Here is a 9,640-nt window from a genome sequence, read left to right on the forward strand (position 1 = left end):
GATAAAGTAATATGGGAAGGAAGTTCTTGCTGATTAATATGCCTAGCAATGACAATTCACTGGATACATATCCTGGACAAAGAGTAAATAGATGAACAAGATAAAAATGGACTCTTAAAAGAAGGCCTGGTTTATATAAAATTTGCATATTGCAATGCATAAAATATGTTCTTTGAAATATTTAAGATAACCTCTTTTTCTTAAATACCATTTTTGAACAATGTTCTACCAGGAATGAAGATACAGCAATTGCATTATTCCCCATAATTTATGCATACAAAACTATGAGGGACATGTTTTTATTTTTTTAAAAAGATGCTCTTATTTTAATGCAAATTCCTATAGTGACATGCCTAAAGCATATTTTAAAAATGGACGTCCATTATAAACCATGGCAGCTACAATGCTTCCATTATACGGTTCTCCAGCCATGTTCTTAACACAAAGGCAAACAAATGTGACGTAGACAATCCTTGAGGTAACCGTTTCCTACATTTCCCAATTATGTAGATTTTGGTAAATGTTAATACACTAGAAGACAATGTGACTGTTAAGCCATAGTGACAGATGCTCCAATGTTGGTGTAAGCAATAGAGATTCATATATTTTTTTTCTCAGCAGTGGTAAAACTCAGAAAGGATGAACAGAGATGCCATTCACCTCAAAAAGAGGAAAAAGTGCATCTTTTAACCTCGCATCTTTCACATGGGAGAAAGTTGATAGAAACCAATATTTTCCACTGATTTCCACAGTATATTTCTATGATACTGTGGCATCATGCATGATCCGAACATAACTCATCCTCTCATGATATTTCACCAGCCCTTGAAGCCAGAAATCTGATTGCAATCAAACAATTCTTGTCCAGGTTTCCATGTCCTAATCCATGGATTCCACTCTCTCACCAGGATACACTTTAGTCTTGTAGTTCTCTTCTAGATCTTTTTTATAATTTTTTTTAATCTGAAATATATTATCTCATACAAGAACACCTAAGGACCATTTAAAAAAAATCATTTTTGTGATTTCACGTTGGTTTTGCGCTGGCAAGATCTGGAGGGGTTAATAATTTGCCTTTCTGTCACTTGATATCAATTCTCTATCCCAAGTAATTTAACTGTAAATAATTGCCTTCCATTTGAAAAATATTTAAATTCTCAAATGCTTTCCCGTTTAATTCAAGTTTTAACAAAAAATTGTGTGTGTTGTTTTTTAGTGGCATTCATTTTCAACTGGATTGGATTTTGCTTATCATTCTGTATAACTAACACCATAGCAGGAAGATATGGTGCAATCTGTGGATTTGGATTGTCTTTGATCAAATGGATTCTTATTGTCCGGGTGAGTTTTTTTTTTTATTTGGGGATTCTGCTTTTTGGTTTCAATATGGAAGCATATTAAAATATATGCAATTAAAGTCTTTAATTATATATTCCTTAGCCTGTTATAAGGTTGATAAATTATTCTCTACTACTAAAAATTCAACATACGGAAACCTCAAATTCTATTGTATATTGAAACCACGTTTTTTGTGATGTTATTGGGACTTTTGCCTTTAGAATAACTGCTTTTACGTTTATTTAACACTGAAAGTCTTTTTCCTTACTGAAATATGAATATGATTTGGCTTGTTATGAATTATTTAGTCTGAGTTTTATGTTAAATGAGAGCCAGTTTGGTGTAGTGGTTAAGGCATTGGGCTAGAATCTGGGAGGCTGTGAATTCTAGTCCTGCCTTAGCCATGAACGCCAGCTGGGTGACTTTGGGCAAGTCACTCACGCTTAGCCCAACTTACCTAACAGGATGTTTTAAGTTGGATTTGCGTATACTGTACCATAAGTCAATAAAAACAATCTAAAACCAGGGTTTAGAGAATGCCATTTTCATTTGAAATATTTTATATTAGTTAGTCATGCTGTCTTAGTCCTTTAAACTTGAGTATTTGTCCATTTTCCTAAAATCTGACTGCATTTGTTAACACAAAGGCATTAGTTAAAAACTATACTTATGGTTGTTTACTAAGCAAACAACAAAAAAGATGGAGTATAAACAAAAGATAAACCCATAATTTTTAAGCAAATAAAAAGGAAAATAAACTTGAAAATGTGGGTACATATTTGTACTTGTATGCATTTGAAGGAAAAATGCAAATATATTACAATTTTTTCATTTAGCTAAGGCATTATAAGTGTATTTGAATGAACCTCAAAGTTCTTTATTGCATTAAGATTCATCTGAAAGTGTTTTCCATTTACTGAAAAAAATATTAACATTAATTGATTTTTAAAAAAGAAATATTTCTGTTTTCCAGCCTTTTGGAATAACAGCATTATTGGCTAATAAGAGGAAATTAATCAGTTCCTTGCCCTGAATTGATTTATAAGCCTTAGGAAAATAAACAGAGAATCAACCACAGACACCATTGTTGAAAGATGACACCCCCCCCCTCACTATTTTCCTAATCTTTGACTAAAGTGCCAGACTAATTGGGCCTGGATGGAAACATTTGTTTCCAACTCACAATAACACTTCAAAAGTACAGAAGTAACAATTTTTATCTGATTTTAAATTATTTTTGCAAAAAAAAAAAAAATGAATTGCAGGAACCGGCTATGTCTAGTTTAATGAAAAGAAGGACTAGGGGAGACAGGATAGCAGAGTTCCAATATCTCAGGGGTTGCCACAAAGAAGAGGGAGTCAAGCTATTTTCTAAGGCACCTGAGAGCAAAACAAGAAGCAGTGGATGGAAACTAATCAAAGAGAGAAGCAACTTAGAACTGAATAGAAATTTCCTGACAGATCAATGAATCAGTGGAAAAACATGCCTCCAGAAGTTGTAAATGCTCCAACATCTTTTTAAGAAGATGTTGTATAACCATTTGTCTGAAGAGGTGTAAGGTTTCCTGCCTGAATAGGTTCAGGTTTAGGTTCAGGTTTATTGGACTTATATCTTCTGGGGCCAGGAAGCAGAGCACAGAAAGGAAGAACACTTTTATGAAGCCATGTCTATGTTCCTCTAAACAGAATCATATTCAAATAGTCATCTAGATAGCTAAATTCCAAGCTATTTATGACTTTAAAAGTTTAAACCAACCATTTAAAGTACATCTGGAGAACAGTTGAAAATTGTTACAGGGTTTTCAACATACTTCTGATACTCGCCTTAGATTGTGCTCAAATGAGTATCTTGGGGATTTTTGGTTTTAATATAAAAAAGAATATTATATAGTTTTGGATGGCAGGTACTAATGTACCATAGAACAATAGTGGTGAACTTATAGTGGTAAAAAGACTCATGTTTAATAGTTTCTCCACAAATTGCTTAGATTTCTTTGTTTGCGACTACACATTGCAAAATGTCTAACAATTTCTCTACTGTTCTAATAAAAGTATTATAACATTTTCCCCCAAAAAATCATTAACTTTAGTTGCTTATTATAACATTTCTGTATATCCAAAACTCATCTTTGTTGCATCAGTAATCTTTCATATATCACAGTGATAAGTTATATCGTGGCTTTTTTTTCCTTTCTTATCAGTTCTCAGATTACTTTACTGGCTATTTCAATGGACAGTACTGGCTTTGGTGGATATTTCTTGTACTTGGTAAGTGCTGATCGAAAGGTTTAATTTTCTGGTTTTAACTCCCTATAAAATCCAAAGGCAAATTTAAGAAAGAGTGTATGTATCATAAATAGGTGCATGTGTCCTTATGAGTACATTTATCTGTGTCAAGAATGGATATAACTGGTCTGTCACAGACCAATGCCATAAGCAGAATTTTCGTAGCGTAGTAAGATACTTAAGTATTTTAAAGTTATGACTTTTGGTGACTTGATTTCCATACTGCAATTATTACTGAAATTAAATCTTTCATTGTAAAATAAAATTCAGTGAGAAAAGGTAATATACATAGGCAAAACAAAACTCCCAAACACAGATATCTGGAATAGGTGGTACCTGGCTCAATATTAGCCACTACGAGAAGGATCTAGGTGTTTTACTAATCACCACTTAAGTACGAGCCAGTGGTATGCTGCAGGTGCCAGAATGTTTAATGTTTTTTAAATATTTCATACTCTTGTTTCTGGTTTTAGGCCTCCTCCTATTTTTCCGAGGTTTTGTTAATTACCTGAAAGTTAGAAATATGTCTGAAAGTATGGCGGCAGCTCATAGAACAAGATTTTTCTTCTTGTATTAGAGGTAAGCCATGTTATTCCCCTTTATAAGTAAATATCTAAATTGCATATGAAGGAAAGGATTAGCCAACAATGAATGGAAGGAAATGTATTCATGCTGAACACCAGAAAATATGAACATCGTCTTATAAAGATTGGGAATCTTTACACTTTAAAAAAATTCTTATCCTTGATTTTTCAAGCTTGATTTGTCAATAACTTTCCCCTCCTCCCCCCCAAAATCCTCTACAAATATTCATCACAAGTAGTACTAAGTTTTGATTTCTCTGGCATGTTCTTGATCATCCGTTATACCAGTTTAGTGTTTTATTGTGTTGTGGACAATTAAGTTGGTACTATATATAATTTGTGTTTTTCCATTGGATTCACCCACGGATATATACCCTCTTACATACAATCTCATAAGAATCCTCCCAAGGAAATTAAATTCTATAATGGGGGGAGAGAGACAAAATGAAGGCGAGTTAAATCCTTAAGCCTTTGTTACAATTGGAGAGTGAGAAGATAAACCAAAAATTTTATGGAAAAGAGGTAATCAAGGAAACGCTGAGGTAGGCATACCACATACATATCAAAGATTATAATTCAGCTGAAAGTTGTAGCAATATAAGAAGCAGTTAGTTAAGATCACATAAAACCTTCAAATGGCTACAATTATAAATATGAGATGGGACAGAGAAGAACCATGGACAAATTTCCCACGTGTAACAGTTAACAATATTTAAAATTAATGTATTTTCCTATCAGTTATTAGCTAAGAAGACTTTGGTGATAAAAGTTGTAGCCTGCCCATTTATTATGGCTTCACATTAATTAACTCCAGTGAACTTTAAAAAAAAAATCATTGTAATAACTAGCCCTGTGATAACAGCCTTCAAAATACTTCATGGTATAAAGCAAAATGAAAATTGCAATATAAATGCATTACAAACAAAAGCACACATATAATTCTCTAGATGCTTAAAAATAGAACACTTAGCATTTTGGTACTAGATACTTGTTTAGACAGAGGGATTTTGTGGCACTTTGGAAAAGTCTGCAAAATTTGGCATGCCTGATAGATGAATATTTCCAACTGAACTGCTGCTGAAAACTCTTACAATAGTACTAACTAATCAAGCATTTAATACGATCTATATTTCCAAAAGAGATTTTAAACAAACAACTATTTTGACACTCACAGAAGTAAAGGATGTAAAATACATAGCTTGTAGACTTAGTGAAGTAGCCTTGATTATCTTGAAGCTTCTTTGTATGTACTTGACTGAGTAATCAAGTAGCATTTTTCATTACAATGTATGACAAGATGAATGGATTCTTGTTCATCCACTCAGTCCAGTTCACATAAACTGAAATGTAACTCTTGCTTTTTTTCATTTGCAGATTGCAGCAACCAGGCATTCCTCTTTATCAATGTGAATTTCCAACCCACCAGTTACCTTCCGCCGAATAGGGAAAGACGACTACTGTATCTGAAGCAGGATTCTTTTTGCCGCTTAGTGAATGGCAGAATGGTTCATGCTTAAGTGCCAGTTCTGTTCATTCTAGTCAATATTTATATTAAGCATTGCCTTTTGTCTTGCACATATATACATATACAGTATATATATGTGCTAATCAGCAAGAACTTTAAAAAAAAATAAAATCCATGCATATAGTCTGCTAAGCAGCTGAATACAGTAAGACTTAACTAAATCATGTTTGAATCTGGAATATTTTTAAGGGGTAACTGTTCTTCACAGTATTATGTACTATCTATTTGTTGGTCTAATGATTTTTTTTTTGGCGGGGGGGATGCAGGCAACTTGTACCAACTGCTCGGGACTCTGCTGGGATGTATATTACATTCATCCGATTATGCACATTAGAACATTTTTAATCATACAATTTGTAGCTCTATAAACATGTGTTGAAAAGCTTTTTATTGAGGGCTGAACCAGGTTGCCCTAGTACACTTTTTTTATTGTGGTTCAATTGTGTAAAATTAGCCTCTTCATCAATGTTGGCAATATAATGGCGTAAAGTATAATGGAGTTTTTTTTAAAATCACTGCCATTTTGAAATACAGTAGGAGCTGATTTCATGAAGAAACCATTAAGCTGCAGTTATCGTGCAGCTTCATACATTTGGTTTGATTCTTTGTTTAAGGGAATAAGAGAGATTGCTGCTGTCCTGCTGTCATCTTACATAATAGCAGGAAGCCAGAGAAGAAATACAAATAGAATCACAAGAGGAGAGTGTATCTGATTGGTTGTCAATTTGAGAAGGAGTTCTGTTCTTCAGCTCTTCCCACATTATTTTTGCAATTTTGCTTTGACAGAGAAACATGGGCTTTAGCCCCACCGGACTAGTAGCTGTTCAGGTTACAGATATTTGAAGGGTGAGGGGGGGGGGGGGGAAGAAGTATGCAAATTAAAATCTCTTCTCATCAATTGAACTGCACATGGCTAATTCAGCTGGATGATTTGATTAGCATAAGCCCCCACAAGAAAGCTTTAAGCATACAACTATAATGCCAAAAGAATTAATATGTGGATTTGAGCAAGGGAATGTTCTAAGTGCGTGATTGAAGGATGTATTTGGGTCCCATTTACGTGGGGGGTGGGGAACTATAAATTCATTCTTGCATTTATCATCTCATTAAGGTTTAGCATAAGGAAGTTGCTAACCTGATTCTGCCTTTTTCTTGTTAAGAATCTCTTGCTTCACTATTCCCCCATCTGCCTACGGTCATAATGTGCAATCGAAGTCTAGGAATGTAAGTTTTCTATGCATTCCAGCCCGTCTTCTTTTGGCAAAGGGAAGATTCACAGTAAAGAAGGTTTACTGCAACACTACCCAGTTGAAAGGATGGTGTGGTTTTTCAACACGGAATATCACTTTACATTGTTGTTAGGCTACGAGAAGACCTTCACACGAGGGATTTCAGTAATAAGCCAGGCTTTTAAAAAGGTGGTTCTGTTTTTCATGCCAACGAAGCCGAGTTTAGGTTAATTCTCAATAGGTGCTTTTTCTTTTCTTTCTTTTCTGATTGCAGAAACGTAAGCAACTTAGTGCTTACGATATTCATATACAACAATGATGTTTATCTTGAGTTAACAGTTATATATCTAGGCAGCAGGAATAAATGTACTTATGCCTTCCTTAAGGATCTCTGGGACTGAACACTCTGTTATATTCTCATACGGTTGTAATAAGCCTCATCTCTGTTTCCTGCCAATCACTCTGTATTTTTGGGAGTGGGAAAATGCACCTTTATTTCTTAATTTGAATTCTTGCACTCTTCCATTTTCATATAACGTTTAGGGAAAATACGTGTTTTTTCCCTGAGTTATGTATCAACCTGTATCCATTGTATGCATAAGGTTGGCAATTTATAGTCTTTATTATTTAAGCATCATTTTTAAAAAATGCTAAGACTTGGAGAACAAATGCCCATTCCTGGTATGAATGCAAACAAAATCCTTTTTAAAAAAAGAGTTCCTATGTATTTTTCCTTGAATTCTTCGGTATTTGTTCTTCCTTCCTTCCAACTCCCTCCTCTGCATAATTTGTTTTCTGGTTTTTATTTTATTTTATTTGGATTTTTGAATAAAGGCTTCCAGTTTTTACATTAAAAAAAACCTTTCTACACCTCTTTTGTAAACAAATGATGAATTAGCTGAACACTTTCTCTTTTGGACTTTTTCTTTTTGTAATTTAATACGTATAATTTTGCTTCAGTTTGAAGCAGTTATATTGGAGCAATGCATTGGCAAAGAATAATTCACATTCTGTTTCATTTCAGGATTTCATATTAAATTATGCATACACCCTAATTTGCAAAAGATGCAGGTATTTTATGAAAGACTACAGTCATTGCCTATATGCAGAGAAAAATACATCATTTTGTGTTAAACCTTTAGATTTATATGTACAGCAGGAGAAAAAGGAGCAACAAACACCACAACAGGAATGTGAACTGTGAGAAGAGGCAATTTTGTGTCTTCCTTTAGGCAATTATAAATGCAAATTTACATTCATATCAACTTTGCATTCCTGAAATTGAAATCACATTTTTTTTGTAAAATAGCTTTAGCTACTTTTTAAAAAAAGCCTATGAATCATGCAATACTGTAATATTGTTGGAGTTCTGAATCCACAGTCTGGGAATGAATTTAAGAGAAATATGTTCAATTTCTCAGAAAGCAAAGCAAACTATTAAAAAAACATAATAAGGCTAAAGCAATATGTTTTCTTTGCAAGAAACAACACATAAATAATTTGTCACAAGAATGCATGATATATGTCAAATTTATGATTGGGTATTATTTCCAGCCATTATGTCTCATGAATGTTAATAAAAGCCAATGGACTTGGTTTTAGGATATTTTAAGGATAGATTTTAACATGCTTATTTAGACTAAAATTTTACAAATTGGATTAAATTTAAAATGCATTTAATAGAATAGTGACAATACACAAATATTTAAACCCGATCTTTCTTTGGTTTTCATGACTTTCATCTATTTCTACAAGTGGATGGACCAAAATGCCTTTTAGATAAACCTGAATTCTTCAAAGTCTGTATTGGAGATTGAAGCAGTACCCATCTTAAATAGCCCACTGGTAAAAATTGTTCTTTGCAAATTAAAATTGAGTTTCAGTTCAGTCTAGTCAAATGGAAAAAACAAATTGGTACTGTAGTTAACTTGCAAACAGTTGGGGAAGAAAGTTAACCGTGTTGACATCAAACATTACAAATCTTTGAAGACTTCTGGCTATATAAAATTGTTCTGGCCATGATGCAAAAAGTTATGTTTTTACTTACAGATTACGCTGTTACAATAAACGTTTAATTCTGTCTTCACCTTTGTATTGATCTTACTTAAATTGAGAATTATGGACATGTAACTACATATAAATTATAATTTCTAGATAGATGTAGTTTTTGAAAACTTTAAAAAAATCACAGTTTCCCAGAAATGACATGGAATTTTCAGTTTCTTGATTTTTGAAGTGTATTTTTTCCTCTCTTCAGGCTCCTTCATTTGTTTTGCTTTATGTTCCCTCTGGGTCTGGAGCATGCAGTGGTTGAAATGAAATGTGATAATTATTATTACTAAAGGAGAAAATTTAAAAGTGGCTTATAGAGCAGAATATTGATGGAATAAGTAGAATTAATGGCACATGATTATTTCCAGGTATAAAATGTATAGCTACAAAACACATAAATCCTAATGTGCCGTTGATGTCAGCTTTGTAATGGAAGTTTAGACTATAACAATCTTGAAAAATAAGTGAAAATAAACAGCTAGGGAAAATCTGAAATGGCTTTCAGTAGCCTCACACTAATTTATGTTCAGTGCTTGCGTCTATGTACGTATTTTGGCTTCAGAGACAAGCTTTTTTCTGAGAAGTCTGGGTCTTTTCTTGATGACAACAGAAGTAAAACTGCAAAC

The 9,640-nt window shown here is 33.4% G+C and overlaps 1 protein-coding gene across 2 annotated transcripts in view; it reads left to right on the plus strand.

The window, feature by feature from the left end:
- The window catches only part of NDFIP2 (Nedd4 family interacting protein 2), a 44,340-nt gene extending 35,292 nt beyond the window's left edge, over nucleotides 1–9,048 (plus strand). For both annotated transcript variants that reach the window (XM_087726641.1, XM_087726642.1), the window contains 4 exons: nucleotides 1,217–1,341; nucleotides 3,540–3,606; nucleotides 4,098–4,203; nucleotides 5,583–9,048. In XM_087726641.1, the coding sequence (XP_087582767.1) occupies nucleotides 1,217–1,341; nucleotides 3,540–3,606; nucleotides 4,098–4,201 (296 nt within the window). In that variant the 3' untranslated portion in view covers nucleotides 4,202–4,203; nucleotides 5,583–9,048. The remainder of the gene's footprint in view (nucleotides 1–1,216; nucleotides 1,342–3,539; nucleotides 3,607–4,097; nucleotides 4,204–5,582) is intronic.
- The last annotated feature ends 592 nt before the right edge of the window (nucleotides 9,049–9,640 follow it).

The sequence above is a fragment of the Thamnophis sirtalis genome, unplaced genomic scaffold (genome assembly GCF_051295495.1).
Source record: "Thamnophis sirtalis isolate CommonGarterSnake01/CBP01778 unplaced genomic scaffold, rThaSir2_p1.2 scaffold_12, whole genome shotgun sequence".
In the NCBI taxonomy this organism is placed as follows: Eukaryota; Metazoa; Chordata; class Lepidosauria; order Squamata; family Natricidae; genus Thamnophis; species Thamnophis sirtalis.